Here is a 17,985-nt window from a genome sequence, read left to right as displayed (position 1 = left end):
ATGGAGGGGCCGGCCCCATGGCTGAGTGGCCCAGGGTTCAGATCCCAGGCGCGGACATGGCACGGCTCGCTAGGCCATGATGAGGTGGCATCCCACATGCCACAACCAGAAGGACCCACAACTAGGATATACAAAACTGCGTACTGGGGGAATCTGGGGAGTTAGAAAAGAAAAAAAAAAAAGGAAGATTGGCAACAGTTGTTAGCTCAGGTACCAATCTTTACAATAAAAAAAAGAAAAAAAGAAAATCATGGAGGGGCCAGCCCCGTGGCTGAGTGGTTGAGTTTGCGTGCTCTGTTTTGGTGGCCCGGGGCTTCACCAGTTCATATCCTGGGTGCCGACACAGCATCACTCGTCAAGCCATGCTGGGGCAGCATCCCACATGCCACAACTAGAAGGACCCACAACTAAAAAATATACAACTATGTACCAGGGGGCTCTGGGAGAAAAAGGAAAAAAGTAAAATTAAAAAAAAAAAAGAAAATCATGGAATATAGTGACACATTTGCAAAGTAGCAGCAATTTACAAGGTACTACAAATAAAAAGGATGTGTAAGCCTTATCTAGGGTCTTGGTAATCTGAAATAGCTTCTCTGAGAGCAGGGTCCCCTTCACTAAGAACACTACAGTATTAGTACTTAAGATGTAGAGTCAGCTCCTCCATGCCCGTAGGAGCTAGCACATGGCTAGCAGGAGGCCATGCTAGCATGCAAGCTAGGGAGTGACAGACAATAGTGCTTTGCATATCTGAGACACTTGGTCCCTGTAAGAGTTGTCTGTGATTGTGCTGTAACTTGAGTTCTGAGGTGTCATGAACACTGCTGCCCACAATGTACATGGCCCAGACGTCAGTGGCTGTAGTAATGAAAAAGCAAAACCGCAAAGAAGAGAAAAGAGGCAGGTACAGTGAGGCCCATCAGCCAATACTATCTGCCTATTGGGGCAGGGGAAAAAAAGAATCAAATAGACCAATGGGCAATGATGAAGGCCGATGGTTAGAGATCCTATCAGGCACCATGCTAAACAATTTTACAGGCAGTATCCATTTACTTCACAACAACCTTGTGACATAGGCCGTGTTTTTAATCTCCTTTAATAGATGGGGAAACTGAGGCACAGGCTGGTGAAGTAACTGGATACACACTGGAGCCCAGGTCTGCCTGTTTCCAGACCTTGGCTATAACCACCAGACTAGATCCCCTATCAGCTAGCCTCAGTCGCCGTCTGAATGACCTGTTCTCCAACCACCCAGGTACTGTCCTCAGTTCCTTGCATCCTTGCAGGGAGAAAGTAGGTGTGAAGTAATGATTCCAGGCTCTGCCACCCACTAGCAGGCTAAGTTGCAGTTGTACTTCTTGTGTGAACTCACAGAAGTGGTTCCGATTTCTAGGCTTCTGTCCCAGAATAAAATTCCTCTTCTATTGAGGCGCTCCTCACCTCTAACGGAGGATCACTTGAGGTGAACATCCTGCACGTTGGAAAGTACAGGGCTGTGTTCCCCTAGGGGGTTTCTCCTCAGAGATACAGGAGGTTTCCTCTGAATTCTAGAAAAAACTGCCCACAGGGCCCAAGTTGAAGGAGAACACAAGGTAAGTGCCAAAGACAGGCCCACTGGGCAGCAGCACACCTGCACTTGGCATTTTGACAGACACTGCCAAATCGCCCCACGGGAAACCTGAGAGGTGCCTGCATTCTCAGATCCCCATCAGCACAAGGTCACTACATCTTACGACTTTCGCCAACCTGAGAGGGCAACACCATTACTTTCTGTTAGTTAGTAGTCGTGTGAGGATAGATCCATAATTAACAACATTTAAGACCCTTCTTTTCCATAAATCTTAATCTCAGGATTTAAGACTCAAACGATTGATTGCTTTTCACATATTTCTTTATCTAGTTTGTTCCAAGCTGGATATTTCAGATTAACTACAACTGTACCTTAAGAAGAGCGACCCTGAGGCCGCCTCCAGAGGAAACCGGTCTCCGTGCATGCTATTGCATGCTATCCGTGACCTTCATTCTGCTCTAGGAGAGCCTCGCCTCGCCTACAAACCAGGGCAGCTAAGAATGGTTCCCAGGAGGCCCCTTACCTTTTTGGTGAGTGAATCATCTGAGTCTGACGGCATCCGAGTTGAAACGTGGAAAATCACTTCCACGGTTGAGGTAGCATAATAAGGGGCGGTCTGCCCTGTGCTGCCGTTGCGCTGAAGTCCACCCATGAACCCACAGTGGGTTGAGAGATCCACCTGATGCAGGTCATAGAGAGGAAGAGTGAGGGTCAGACACGAGCTGTGCTTATTCACTAAGCAGGAATGTAGATTTTTCCAAATGATCTAATTATTTTCCTTTTTATAGCTGATTACAAACAACTGTAATACAAAGCTAGACAAAATAAAATATTAAAGAAACATAAATAATGAAAGTGCTCCAAAATTCTACCCACTTAAGAAAACCACTATCAAAAGTTTGGTGCATGTTTCTCTAGACGTGTACGTCTATGTGTGTGTGTATATTTATACACACATATATGTACATGTATGGTGTTATATGTACACCATACATGTACATATAACATGTATGGTATGTTGTGTACACATATATATATATAAAATGATTTATTGGAAGTGCAATAAATCTTTTAGACTAAACCCTACATGATATTTTAGAAAGTATATGTTCTTGACCTTAACGTACCCTTACCCTGTCCCTATCTCCACGTCAGTCCCCTTGCTAACATTCAACTCTCAGAGACAAGTCTTACTTATACACCCAGAGTTTCCCACAGCACAGATAACCAAGAAACCAAAAGTAAGAAAAAGTAAGAACATTATTCAGCTGTGCTGATTTCCATTTGAGCTACTCTCAATTCTTTCAGATTCTGGGAATATACTTTCCTTTACATTTATGTTCCTGGAGACAGATATATGTGTGTGTGTGTGTACATGTGTATAAAGGTATATATGTCTGTCTGAGTACCATTTAGTAAAGAAAAAACAAATGTTTTCAATATCAATCATCCTGGGATCTACCTTATGGAAATAGGTTGATAGCTAAACCATCATGGCTACTATATTCTATTTTCGTTTCAACTTTTGACTTCATCCAACTCTTTCTCCATTTTTTCACCCATCAAGTCATTGATTTCTTCTACAATTTCCATATTGTGGCCAAAGCCATTGCTTCTCTGCCCATAGGTGACTTCTTTGACTATAAACTGTCTATGGCTGGGTGAGCTAATCTGACTACTCAGTTCTTAGAAAAAGCAAATGAAATTATAGTAAGAGGAAAGTTAACAGGAAACAAAAGTTCACGTATAAAGTACTGGAAGGCAACTAATAGAAGATGTCAAATTCAATATATTCTTCAACTCCAGAACTCTACCCACGCTACTGAATGTAAAAACATATGTAAAAACTTACACAATCAATGTCTAGTTTATATACATCCTTAAATAGTGCTGGTCAATAAAACACCTCCTGGATGAAATGAATTACCTCCCATCCAAGTCCAGCAACAAAGTCTTCATATGCTTGGCTTCCTCTTTCATTGGAAAGGATTGAACACTTGTCTTCTTGACCTTCAGCAATGTAAAATACTGCAATTTTGTGTGTTTCACGGCTATAAATTTTTAAATTTAAAGGAGTTAGAATTCTTACATGTAAAATTTTATTTTAGTACTACCACCAGCATGACTCCTACTATAGAGATTACATTTACTGAGAACTTGCTAGAGGTCAGTCACTGTTCTAAGTTGTTTCGACGCATGATCTCATTTACTCTTCACAATCACCCTAATGAGACAAGCATGATCATCACCCACCTTGCAGAGGTGGCTGAAAGAAGGCACAGAAAGGTAAACCAAAAGCACACACAGCCAGCAGGACGGTGGGGACTAAAGCAGGGCAGTCTGGCTCTTGAGATCACTCTCTCAGACATATGATATACCTAACAGCATGTCGGAGCACACCATTTGACAAATTCTCTCCATCTTTGGTGAAAAATATCTTTGAAAGCATTTCAAATAGATATCAATTGTGAATAGATCTATGTGACCACCCGTATTTCACTTTCCACATTCTGAGATAAGGATATTGGGGAGCTCCCTGACTGGAACTATAAAATATGCTGAGACTTTATGAGAAAGAGAAACTTCTTCTAAGCAGAACATACTTAGGTACTTTCTTTGTGAGGGGTATACCCACCATGTGCTCTAACTAATCTGAAGGTGCCTGGGAGGGTGGACAGCTGTCCAGGGAAATCTCTTTGGCCGTATCAAACCTCATTCACTTCCTCCACAATGGGTTTTGGGCAGTTTGCTGTTAATTCAAGCACATGTGATGTGCACTTTGAGGAAAAGAGCCCTGCCTTCTCACCTTCTGCACATCTGGCATAGTCCTTGGTACATAGTAGGTGCTCAGTTAAATCTCTCCTGCATTGACCAGAGGTATGATGACATATTTGAATATGTTAATAACCAACTTCTACAAATTATACCCTGGATTAAAGTGTCAAAATAACTAGACCTACACCAAGCAATCTGGTTATAGTTTAGAGATGAAGACATTGTTTTCATTCAAACAGGGCTTTAATCAAGAACTGCTCATTCCACAGCCCCATCAACCAAGAGTTTTTTACTCTCATTTCAATTTTCTAAAATTTCGGATTACCACTTACAGAGAAGTTCCACTCTTCTTATTTTTGCACTACATTCTTCAAAATCTCATAAGAAAAACTATCAAGTGCCTAAACAATATGGAAATGTTTCTACTGTCCAATTGTTCAATATCTCAACATTAGAATCTGATTAGACATCTATATTGGTGGAATTTGGGTTCCATACTTTAACATTTTCTCAAATGTGTCCTTCTGCAGGAGTTATTTTTCTACTTATTAAGCAGAACGAATTGGAACACAACTCAAAAATCATAAAAATAAATCAAGGAGGAAAGTACTCTCCTTCTATTCTACTAGATAGCTTATTCATTTCCCCCATAGTTTACATGTAATAAACATACTTAGAAGAAAAATTAGAAAATACAGGAAGTGAAGAGAAGAATAAAAACATCACTATGTTCTTTGCTCATAGGTTGCAATCACAACTGCTACCATTTTAGGATGCATTTTTGCATTAAAAAAGAGAGGCTACTATATCCTGCTTTGCAACTGATTTTTTTCACTTAAAATATTTGTGAACACTTTTTTATTGTGTGAAATATACATAATACAAAAGTCACTATTTAAACCATTTTTGAGCATGAACACTTTTATAACGTGTTTGTATAACAAAGCTACTAATGGTTGTGTAACCTTCCATTATTTTAATATACCATATCCCAAATCCTTGTTATTAGACATTTAGGTTGCTTCCATTTTTAAAGACATTTTCACACTATCTTTGATATGTCGTTAAAATAAATTCATAAAAATGGAATCTTGGTCCCTGCCCATCTTTAAGGCTTCTGATGCACACTGTCTCGCTGCCCCTGGAGAAGGTAGACATCCTGGATGCCCTGACTGGTGTGGCATAAGCACACTGCTGGGGGTGCCTCTCTTAACAGGAACAGCTATTGTGAGGAGAGGGGAGTTTCTTGGTTATGGATCCTAGGGGGCCAATGCTCTGGTAGAGACCTTGTGCTCTCAGACTGTCAGAAAGCTCGTCCTCATGCAGTAGAGAGTCCCGAAATGGCAACACCATTTACTCCCTGAGACACAGGCAGGACACACCAGCAGTCTAGACTCTGACTAGCTTATTCTAGAGCTATAATAATTTAGGGGCTTGGATGGTAACAGAGGCCATAACCTATGAGGCCATAACCTAAGTCTCAACAAAAGGAGAAAAAAGTATAGTTACTCGATTTCTTTCTGTAGCTCTTTCTATATATTTAAAAGTCCTCGGCATTTAATTTTTCTCTATTCTATACACTTTACATATATAAAAACAATCTTAGTTTTATCTGAAATGTTTGTTTATTCTCCTTCTAGTCCCCGCTTTTTACACTGTAGCTGCTCAGAGGTCCTTGGTCCTCATTAACTCAAGGTGGAGCAAAACAGAGCCAAGCCCAACGACCGCCTAACGGGTGTAGGTGTGAGGAAAGGTGACCTTTAGCTGTACACATTCATCAAATTTCACATCCTCCAAAATGTTAGCACCACAGAGAGCCTGCTAGGATGCAGATGCTGGGTCTGGCCTTATTAGAGCCAGGCTTTTGAAATGATAATTAGCATCACCAACAGCGCTTCATAACCATAAGCTACAGGACCAACGCATGAAGGAGCAGGTAATTCAGGAACACACACACATAAAATCAACAATTTCCTCTCCCTCATTAGAATGCATTTTTCTCTCTTATAAGGAATAGACCAGAATAGTTCAGTTTCCTCGTGATGTCCCATTAAAAAGCCAAACAAAGAAAAAACATGATTTTAACTTTCACCTTACCATGTGGTGACAAGAGGCATTAATATTTAAAAGGGGAGACCACTGTAGTCTGTATGTACATTCATAATACTATTTACATCTCTGCTAACTTCAAAGTATATAGATAATAGTTGCAAGATAGTCTCTACTTTTCCTAAGAACATGCTAAGCAGGAACTATGCCTCGACAGCACGGAGGTTAATTGATATCAGAAATAAATAGAAACATACTAATTGAAAGTTGAGGGACAAGATATGTTATTACCTGCTAACTGACCAATACACGGGACAGTGTAGATTTTTCATAGGTAGAGTCCCCAACTTATTTCTAGTTTTTCAAAAAGAACCTGGAAAACACCTTTTGCAATAAAATAAGTTGATACCTTTTTAGATGTCAAGAAGACACTAAATCCAGGCGTTGGGGTTTCAAGCAAAGGTTAATCAAGGGGCAGAGGATCTGCCACTCAGCTCTCCGAAGCCATATTTTACTGCAACAGCACCCCAGGGAGCTAATTCAATTGTACCTCATGCAACTAAAGTGCATTAACACTCAACAAATTGGCCACAATTACAAGACACCAATATATTCACTTAAGACTACGAAGCACAGAATAATTTAGCATACGCTCGAAAAGCTGAGTCTGGAGCCCAAGTGACTGCTTGCTTAACACTGGAGGACAAGAGAGAGAAAAGTGAATCCCTAAGTCCTTCAGAAGAAATCCCTCCCAGAATTTCCACAGAGAATTCGGTCTCTATTGCTCTAGAGAAAAAGAAGCACAACAACAATGGGGAAACTGACTGTGATGAAGGGCAATGCGAGGAATGATGGCTTCAGGTTTCTCCTCTCTAATGAGAAATTTAAAAAATTTTTTAAATGAGCTTGTTAAAAACTAAAGATTAAAGAAGCAGTTTATTCAAGACTTTCAAGCACCTGTTATGTACCAAGTACTATACTTAACTCTTGACTGAGATGTTTTTGGAAGCACACATTTCCCCAAATCAAAAACTGGTTGTGAGCTCATCTTATGAATTGCTTCTAAGATTGTAGGGAAAGAGGGCAGATCTGAGATTTGGCCTGCTTTGGAGAGTGAGGCTTACTACCAGGGAGTTACTAGTTATCGCACACTGGTTTTAATTTTGTCAACACCGCAGAGCAGAGACCACAGAATGCCAGTGCATCAGCGTACAGCACAGGTTATGAAGTCAGACTCATTTGCTTCAAACAACATGGTATGTGTGAGCACAGGCAGGCTGTTTGAGTTAGGAAAGCCTGTGTTCCTCCCTGGAAAAAGAGGTGGCTGCAGAGATTCAATGAGAATGAACGCCCACTCTGCCATGTGGAAAAGTCCTCAATCAAAGGCACAGATTAGGTGGGAGCAATGACGACTTAGTGTAGCAAACATGTAAGTTTATCCCTCAAGGGTAAAAATACCAAAGGTATGGCACATGCAAATGTCACCGGATTCCAGCTTACAAAACTACCCTTGGATGTCTCTGTAGGTGTATTCATTTCTCCATCTATATCTGTCATCCAAACACCCCCTAAAGATAAACAAGTATAAAGTGCTTTGATATACTTTCACATACCACTGACGGGAGTCCAGATTTTTTAGCTCTCTCAATAATTTTGAATTTTTCTTCAACAGATGAAAATTCTTCCTATAAAGAAAAAAAGATGTAAGAAAAGTTGTGTAATCACAGACCAATTTTGCCCTTTCCAATCAATTAACAAACCTATCTACTCTCCGTCCATCCATCTACCAACACATAACCTGCCTCATTCACAAAAGATTTGTGATTGAAGCCTACAGAATAAACTCCATTCTCTTTAAGACATACATTCAAAGGCATCAAAATCCCACTGCATCCTATTACTATCCAGTGACGCTGGATGGCTCTGCGGTCAATGAGTGTGTGACTTGTGAGCGTGTGCCTATGTTTCTGTTTTCACTATCAGCTCTGCTGTGAATCTCTTTTCCCCACCTCTGTCCTTAAAACCTCCACTCCACTATGAGAGTCCAGCCAAACCCAGCCCCTTCCACAGAGTCCTCTCCACTGTCCAGCACTTCCTATTGGATTAACTGTTTCCCTTGAGCTCCTGTGTCATGTTACTTTTCATGAGAGTTGTATTAAATCTACCTCCCTCACCAGAGCTAAGGTGAGACTGTGGCTTATTTATCTTCATAGTCCATTCACATCTTTCTTGAAGGCAGAAGCAATAATGGGCAGAGCAGTAATTAACACATATACACACACAGAAAATGTTTGATACCCTTCAAAATATTCAAGAGATGTTTGGAATTCAATCTGCACATCAGTAGAGCATAGTTAGTTTCATTCCTAGCTTTAATTTAACAGCAGAAAATAAGCTGTAAATGCTAAAATAGAGAAAAATCTCCATTTCTATTCTTTGCTTCCCAAACCCCAAATTGATAAAAAGAACGATCACACAAAAATAACAATAAAATAATTGAAAGTCTAGAGGGGATTGTTACCTTTTGTCCCAAGAATTCATTCCCAAGTCATCAAGCAACAGCCTGCAGAAATAAAAGGGTCCTCGGGGCTCCACTGGTGAGGGCTGCTCCTGGCTGGTGACTTTCATGGCCAAATCAGAGTTACACCTCTGAACATACTCGTCTTCTTGTGCATTCTGGTGCAAAATGACCTTGATGATTTCCTTCTCTTGGTCACGGTTCATTCCACGTGGGGGTGGGGAAGGCTCATTTAGATTTAGCTGCGATGGTAAAAGGCACTCAGGACTTGTGTGGCCAATGTTTTCAAGTAATTTGTCGAGGACATCATCTCCCTCCTCAGTTTGAGAACAATCTTTCTGAGGTCCAACTGCTTGATGATGCCAGCCTGAAATCAGAAATGCAGGACTTCTGCCTTTTGGTGCTAAGCAGCCTTCCGAAGGTCCATATAAAACCTTCCCATCCCAAGAGTACTTCCCTGAGATATCCCTCACAATAACTCTCACATCCGAGAGGGCGCCCACTGGTGATCCGCCTGCCGGTCCTTCTGAGGGCGTTTGAAGGTAGGAGATGAGGGTGCTGTCGTTAAATACAAACAGCTGCAGGTTTGGGCTCCTGAACACTTCGGAGGAGAGCTCAGAGGCTTCCGCATGCACATTGTCATGGTTCTCGCTGACCAGGCTGTGTAGCACAGCAGGGCCCCCACGGAGGGGGAAGTGCCCCAGGTGGTTCACCAGGTGGGCCATCACCACTCTGGCAGTCAGAGGGATCAGCTCCAAACTTCTCCTCCTCCTCTCTGTGAACAGCAGGAAAGAAATACACAGACCATGGAGAACAAAGATTAAAATCTGTACTCAGAATGTTTGATTTTTTCAATCTGGGAATTTTTTTCACCTATTTTCTTTTTTGACACTAATTCTATTTGAATTTAAAAGCATAATTTAAAGAGAATGATAAAAGAACCAATTTACCTGAAGATTTCATTCTGAAAAGTAAATTTAAATATCTGTAGACACAGTAATAAACAAAAGAGAAAGGTCCCTGTTCTTAGAGTTGATGGTTCTGGGAGCTCTGGGAGGTCAAAATCCGAAGCTGGAGAGGATGGAGAGGGGGCTGGGGGCCTGGGCCAGAGAGGCGACCTCACTCCCCTCAGTGAGGTAAAGGTAGACATTGAAAAGGAAGTGAACAAAGCCTGTGACTGCTTCAACATATTGAAGCAATCCAAAGCATTGTGACAATTTACGTTGTTGTCAGGGCATTTGAAATATTTAACAGAATCTGATATATTTGTAATTCATGGCAATACTTAGAAGGCTTTAATGAAATCTGTAGTTGATAAAATGCCCAAGAGCAACTGATTTACAAAATTTTTAAGACTTCAAAAATCTAGAAAGACTTTGACTATAGCATGTAAAAGCAGGCCTTGTAAAATGTTTGAGGCGTAAGGGCAAAGCAGATAAACCAAATCCCTAAGTATGAGTTGAAATGACTACTTAAGCTTGAGAGTAGTTAGGGAAATTTTAATTTGCCAAATTCATAAAGAATAGTGTGTTAATCTAAGAACAAGTGAAAATTAAACCTCTTGATTTCAACAACAAAAATCACTAGATATTTAAATAAACTAAGATTTATAATTTGGACTTAAAGATTTAGGAAATACCTGGTTTTTAAATTTATAACATGAAAAATCAAATATTGATTAAAACATAAATAACTGTAAGTATGCTTTTTCAAGCTAAACACCCTCCCTCTCAGGCATTATAAATCCAATTGACTGACTTATACAGCATCAATTGTATGATGTCTAATTCCCAGAAAGAAACAACCCTGGAATCTAAGAAATTCTGTGTGATGACTGAGGGGAACAAGATTTTCCTGACTTTTCTTCTAATTTTTTCTTTTCAATGAACAAGAAATCACCTGCATTCAATAATGTAAAATAAAACTTTATATTAAAAAAATTCATTTTTTATAAGCAAAGGAGGTCATCTACATCTGTCTCTGAAATTAAACTCTTCTTCCCGGCCCGCATTGAAGTGTGTATGATTTCCATACAGCTGAGAAATTTAAAATACCTCAACTAATTCCCTTGAAATCACAGTTATGAATGCCTTTGCTTTTGTGTCCATATTAACTTTTTCAAAAGTTACAGATGCTTTTTATTCATGCTTATCATTCCATATGAATATATGCTCCATCAGAAATGTTAATGTCCCCAACGACAAAGGTGCAGCCAGCTGGGAGCTCAGGAGTCCACAATGTAAGACACTGCATGGTGATGACATGGTATAGCAGGCTAGGAAACTAAGGATAAAGGTCCAATTTGATAAAGCCCAAGGCAGAAAATAACAACTGGAAAAGCAACTTTCTTCTACTTTTACTTACGCAGGTTGTGCTTTCAATTTGAGATGCATTATATTTTAATGATTATGTTTGAATTCTACCATGGGAAATTAACTGGGAGTCCACTAATCAAGTCACAAACCAAGACACATCCAGTAAAAACCCGAAGTATCTTTGGTACTGAAAAGTAACTGTAGGGAAGGAAGACGATTCCTCTGCCCTCTAGGTCTTTCTGGCTGGGCTATGAATTAAATCGACATGAGACAGAATAACAGGAGAAAACCAAACAAAACTTTGTAACATGTATACATGGGAGAAACCCAGGAAAACTGAGCAACTCGCCAGAAATGGCTGAAGCTGCCACGCTAAATACCATTTTTAGCTGAAGACAAAGGAGGGTGTCGGGGTACTGGTTTGGGACTTCAAGGAGGAGGAAGGCAATTTAGAGACGGAAATGGAAATGAAACTGGGCCAACTATAGACAATGTGACCTAAGAGACACATTTTACGTTACATTACAGTTATCTTATGGGTATTAGCTTCTTTCTGGAATAGGCCCTTCTATTTTAAACTCTTTTAGGCAAGTGGGGGAAAGTCAAAGTTTTTTTTTTCGAAGTCTTTTGTTCTTAAAAATATCAAAGAGACACATTTTGGGGTAGCCAATTCTGATCCCCCACATAAGGAAAGGGACTATTTATGAAATGAGAATTGTTCTTCACTGGAAGACTTCAGCTGAATCAAAGGCCTGTGAGTTCCCTCAAAAATAAAGAGAAAATCTAGACTCCAGTATTGAAAAAACAAGCTCATGACTTGAACAAACTATGAAGAAATATATTTCAAATATTTATTTTCCCAAATTTAGAGAGGAAATATAAAAGCAGTAATTTTAGGTTGTCCTTTAACTTTCATGTTTTAAGGCTCTTCCCTCCCCTTCACTTAGGTATTAATGATGAGGAATTTGAGCACCTGTGTGTGCCTTGAACAGCGTTTCCTTGAGCTGGGCCAGCAGCCACCTCAGCTGTAGGTGTCTCTTGTTTGTAACTCTACTTTTTTTTTTTTTTTAAAGATTTTATTTTTTCCCTTTTTCTCCCCAAAGCCCCCCGGTACATAGTTGTATATTCTTTGTTGTGGGTCCTTCCAGTTGTGGCATGTGGGATGCTGCCTCAGCGTGGTCTGATGAGCAGTGCCATGTCCGCGCCCAGGATTCGAACCAACGAAACACTGGGCCGCCTGCAGCGGAGCGTGTCAACTTAACCACTCGGCCAAGGGGCCAGCCCCTGTAACTCTATTTGAAAGCACTAACTACATCAAATAGTCAGCATTGGCCTATGAAGAATAATAGATAAAAATATACCATTGCTTATCAGAAACATTATCTGAGAGGAATAGTCTGGTTGTGAATGATGAATTATGACATTAAATGGAAAAAAACCCCTCAAATATGAGCATATTTGTTTAACCTAAAACACGTAAGCTATCATCTTTATTTTTCCCCTTCACTCTTAACAGGTTGTAACCACTCAGCAAGAGAGTGCATGCCAACGTTTTAAGCTTCTTTGCTTTTTTATTTAGTTAAAATGCTAGTAAATTTTAAAACTCCTTTGCCATAGAAGTTTAAACAATTATTTTATAGAACTACATTAGGACAATTTTGCACAAGGTCCTGAGGTTTTTTGGAGAAGGAATATTCAAGTCAAAGAGTGTTATACATCAAAAGAAAAGCACTGCCAAAATTTAAATGTGCATTTTTAGGTTTATTCTTTTCCACTAACTTATTAATCTCCCATTATTTTCAAGTGACAAGTCATAATAAGTGGTGAACCTATTTTAGGGATAGCCATGTGGGATGAGTGTAAATTAATGACTTTAGGAAAAAGTAAGTTAATTTTCTTCTAAGACAGGAACTGCAAGGTAGGAAACAAGAAAAGAAATAGATGAAGGGTCATTTCGATTATTTTTTTAAAATATGGTTTGAATTTAGACAGAGAAAGACAAATACCATACGATTTCACTCATACATGAAAGATAAACACACGGACAAAGAGAACAGTGGTTGCCAGGGGGGAAGCGGGCTGGGAGGGGTGGGCACAGAGGGTGAAGGGGAGCACTTATATAGTGATGGACAAATAATAATGTACAAGTGAAATTTCACAATGTTGTCAACTATTACGCCTTCAGTTAAAAAAACATAGGGTTTGAATTTACAACTCTGGGGAAAAAAGGGCAAAAAAATATTGAAGTAAAAGTACAGTGGAACTCTAGGAAAAGACAACTAAATGCAGGTCAACCAAGGGGGCAATGTGAAAATATGCCATGTAGCATCCACTAGCAACACAACCAAAATGAGTCCTTGGTCCACTCTGTGGCAAAATCTCAGAGTAAATAATAAGGATATTTCAGGAACTTGGTCATTAAATCTTAAATTCAAATTCCACCTCCATTACTTCTGACTTATACATCCTTGGGAAAATCCCTTCACTTTTGTTTGCTCGTCTATAAGACGGAGCTAAAATCAGGACTGGCCGATTCCACAGCCCTTGCTCCCAACTGGTACCCCGCCTCCTGTCCTCTTCATCCTCACCTCACCCATCCCCTTCCCCTTAGCCTGAACCACACTCCAGACTCTGCAATCATGCAAGCAAAGCCCTGGACCTCGTCCCCTCACTCAGCTTCTGCCTGCTGTGTGCTTCCTCTCTCTACCAAAGGCCCCACAAGAAGGTCTGTCTCAGGGTTCTGAGTGGTCATCCCCCAGGTCACCTGCTTATGCTATGTGGCTACAGAGCAACTGCTCTACCCAAAGTACTTGGCAAACCCCACCACCAAATGCTTAGTTGGGAGATAAAACGGTTCCTGTTTGTTCTCACCCTCCCTGAGCTTTCTGAAGCACCTGGCAGTGGTGACCTTTCTGGCTGTTTATTCACTTTCTTCCCTTGACTTTCTAAAAATGACTCTTTCTTGGTTCTTTTTCTATTTCTTTGACACTGCTTTCCTGGTGACATTCCCTCATGCCTTTTTCTTTAAGGACGTTTTTACCCACAAGTTTCCATTCTTGGGCCCAGGTGTTTAACTTGTAAAGTTTATAAAATTTTCATGGATGATCTAACACTCCACACCCACATTTTTTTTTAACTTTTAATTTTGAGACAGTTGAAGATTCACATGTACTTGTAAGAAATAATAGAGAGATCCCAAATATCCTTCATCCCAATGGTAACATCTTGCAAAGCTGCAGTACACTATCACAATCAGGAAATTGACACTGACACAACTCATCAATATTCAGAGTTCACTAGTTTTACATGCACTCATTTGTGTGTGTGTGCATTTGGTTCTATGCAATTATTTCACATGTATGGATGACAGACCCACATTTTCACTCACATTCCAAGGCCCAGAGATGAGCTCTTGTCATTTTGGGGAGAAGAGTGGTTGAGGAGGACATACAACAGTCCCTAAGTCCTGACAATACCCACACAGTCTAAAATGGACCTCTGCTATGAGTAGAGCAATCCTCAAACTGTGGCATGTAAATTCCCATCTCTCTCAGCATGATGTTTTGCTGGTCGGGAATACTCTATCAGCTTCTTTCAAAGTCTGCCCATCCTTCTAAGTCTGGCTTAAGTCCTTCACCATGGGAGGCCCCCATGGTGCCACCAGTCCACAAATTCATCTTTCTGCATTAATCCTGTCTCTCCTATTACATGTAAAATTCCTTGAGGACAGAAAATGAGCCTTTATTGTGGGTCCAATGGGTCTGAAACATACAGGTCCTCAATAATACAAAATCCACCTAAGATGGGAAAAGAGAGAGGAGAAGAAACAGAGAAAAAAGGAAGAAACAAGGAAGGCAGAATTTGATATCACAGAGGACTTTTTCTAGCAGGATTTCAACAACTAGATTTCAAAAAAATAAAAGCAATCATGGACAAAAGCCTACAATCCTTCCTTTTCCTGCCCATAAGAATTAATATTCTGAAGAATCTCACCCTCTTCAACAGTAAGCAGGTTTCCCAGTTCTGCTGATGAATGATATTGGACTGGCTCAGAATTCCTCACATTTGCCAGCGGCAGGAAGGGGTCGTAATCTGTGGATGACAGGTCGGCCAGGGTCAACGTGTAGTGACTTTGTTGGGTGTATGTGCTTGAGCCACAAACACAGCAGTGCAGAACCTGTGAAAAACAGAAGGGAATGTGTGCCATGGATGACACTAACCTCCCGTCCCCTGACAATCTGTCAAAACTACAACAGCACTCAGAAGGCAGGACATCTCCTTGGTAATACTTGAAAACAGAGAATTCTTTCCATTTCCAAAGTATCTTTGTGCTATTAGCAAGTTAATTTTGCTCCTTTCACATCAATGCCAATAAATATATTCTCAAGGAAAAAGGAAGGCAAAAGTGAAAAAGCACTTCTTGAGCCATTCTATGTGGTTGCACATACCTAAATCCTGCTTCACTCCACCAGAGGCAACACAAGTGGAAGAAACTAAATCAGGAGATGAAGAGTAGCTGTGGGGTGAGCTCCAGAATACACAACCACCACCCATGGTGGAAGGCAGAATGAAACCAATAAGTAGAGACCATTAGTATACTTTATAACCATTCATGAATTTGAATTAATGTAACTTGTGACCCCATGACTTGGAAGGGCAAATTTAATTTTTTTTTTTTTTTTTTTTTTTTTTAAGATTTTATTTTTTCCTTTTTCTCCCCAAAGCCCCCCGGTACATAGTTGTGTATTCTTCGTTGTGGGTTCCTCTAGTTGTGGCATGTGGGACGCTGCCTCAGCGTGGTCTGACGAGCAGTGCCATGTCCGCGCCCAGGATTCGAACTGACGAAACACTGGGCCGCCTGCAGCGGAGCGCGCGAACTTAACCACTCGGCCACGGGGCCAGCCCCGCAAATTTAATTTTTAAAAGTACAATTAATGAAAGTAATTTAATACAAATTTTTAAAGTTTTCTTATTTTTAAAAGATTAATTTCCCCAAAACTCACTGGTTATTTATGAATTGCAGTTGACTTAAAGCTCTAACTACTCTTGTTTGTGCTTTTGTGCACGTACAAGCCATGTACACACAATTCATCTTGAGTATGCCAAAATGTATAAAGGAACTAATAACTGCACTAAATTTTACTTTTTGATCATAAATTCAAAAAACCTGATTTTTATGAAAATCAAGGTAATATTTTAGAAACTAAGGACATATCTTTGGGTTAAATATATTTATACAAAGTAAATTCACATATAGACGACTGGCTTTGATTTGCCCACGTGGCAGGAGGCCTTGTGATCAGGTTGGACATCTTCCGATTTAGTTCCTTCTACTTGTGGTGCCTCTTGGGGACTGGAGGATTTAGGTGTGTGCAACCTTTGCACATGGCTAAAAAGGACCAAGAATTATAGTCAGCAGGGGACAACTGTATACATCTTCTTCCAAGCAAAAAGGCAGTATAGGAAAATCCTTATGGTAGCTTTCTTATTAACATAAAAATTGAGCTTCTGTCATTGAGAGCATTAATTTCTATTAGTCAAATGCAATAAATATAATAAATGCAAATTAAAACCACAATGCCATGGCATACCTATCAGATAGCAAAGTGTCAGCAAGAATGTAAAGCAACTGCAATTCTCAGACACTGTTGGTGACAGTGTTAATTAGCACAACCACACCAGAAAATTATTTAGTGTTCATTACTAAAGTAGAACACATGTATTCTAGCAACACCTCTCCTAGGTATACACCCAACAGAAATGCATACATCTGTGTACCAAAAGACATACTAGAATGGAATGTTCACAGAATTATTTTATGGTCCCAAACTCTAAACTACCCAATGTCCATCAACAGTAGTATAAATAAATCATAGTTTATTCTCACTGTGTAATACTAAATAGCAATGACAGTGAAAAATCTACGACTATTCATAACAGTATGAGTGAATCCCTCAAAAATAATGTTGAGTGAAAGACGTCAGACACAAAAGCACACACTGTATAATTCTATCCATACAAAATTAAAAAATAGGCAAAACAAATCTATACTGTCAGACAGGATAGGGGTTACCCTGGGTATGTTTATGGGGGTAGTGACTAGGAGGAGACACAGTGGAGGCTTCAGGGATGCTAGGAATGTTCTGTTCCCAGAGCTGGGATCTGGTCTTATAGGTGTGCTCACTTGGCAAAAATTCATCAAGCTTTCACTTATGATTGAAGTGGTTTTCTGGATGCATATTATATTTCAATAAAAAGTTTCCTTTAAAAATGCAATAAAGAGTTATTCAATAAATTTATGAATCATGTTAACTATGAGGTGACTTTTATATTGGTAAAGCAATTTTAAGAGAAATCTTTTAAGAAATAAATTAGAAAAAAGATGAATTTAAATGATTGTGGCTACTTTAGTTGGTTAAGCCAAACCTTATACAGGTTTATAAGCCAAAAGTATGCCACAAGTATCTAATTAATCCTAATATAGTTATTAAAATCTTTGACCACTGAAGAAACCATTTAAAAATACACAATACTTTTTAGTAGAATTTTAACCATGGTTAAGTGGTGTTTTGTTTAATTTAATATATTTTAAAATAAAGCAACAAAATAATTAGTTAATGACTTGGAATCTTTTTTTTTTTACTATTATTAAAAGTTTATTACTAAAAACATAAACAACAGAATTGTTCCTAGGCAACAGCAATTATTCAATGAACACACAAATGCTAAATAGATAGAGAGATAAACAGACAAATAATGAC

General features: G+C 39.6%; 1 protein-coding gene across 14 annotated transcripts in view; it reads right to left on the bottom strand.

The window, feature by feature from the left end:
- The window catches only part of RALGAPA2 (Ral GTPase activating protein catalytic subunit alpha 2), a 323,319-nt gene that overhangs the window by 107,548 nt on the left and 197,786 nt on the right, over nt 1-17,985 (bottom strand). For all 14 annotated transcript variants that reach the window (XM_070588734.1, XM_070588729.1, XM_070588728.1 and 11 more), the window contains 5 exons: nt 15,218-15,401; nt 8,913-9,684; nt 8,005-8,076; nt 3,495-3,618; nt 2,091-2,246 (listed from right to left, as the gene is read on the bottom strand). In XM_070588734.1, the coding sequence (XP_070444835.1) occupies nt 2,091-2,246; nt 3,495-3,618; nt 8,005-8,076; nt 8,913-9,684; nt 15,218-15,401 (1,308 nt within the window). The remainder of the gene's footprint in view (nt 1-2,090; nt 2,247-3,494; nt 3,619-8,004; nt 8,077-8,912; nt 9,685-15,217; nt 15,402-17,985) is intronic.

Source organism: Equus przewalskii, chromosome 21, assembly GCF_037783145.1.
Source record: "Equus przewalskii isolate Varuska chromosome 21, EquPr2, whole genome shotgun sequence".
Lineage (NCBI taxonomy): Eukaryota > Metazoa > Chordata > Mammalia > Perissodactyla > Equidae > Equus > Equus przewalskii.
This window is presented reverse-complemented; position numbering and strand designations above follow the sequence as displayed.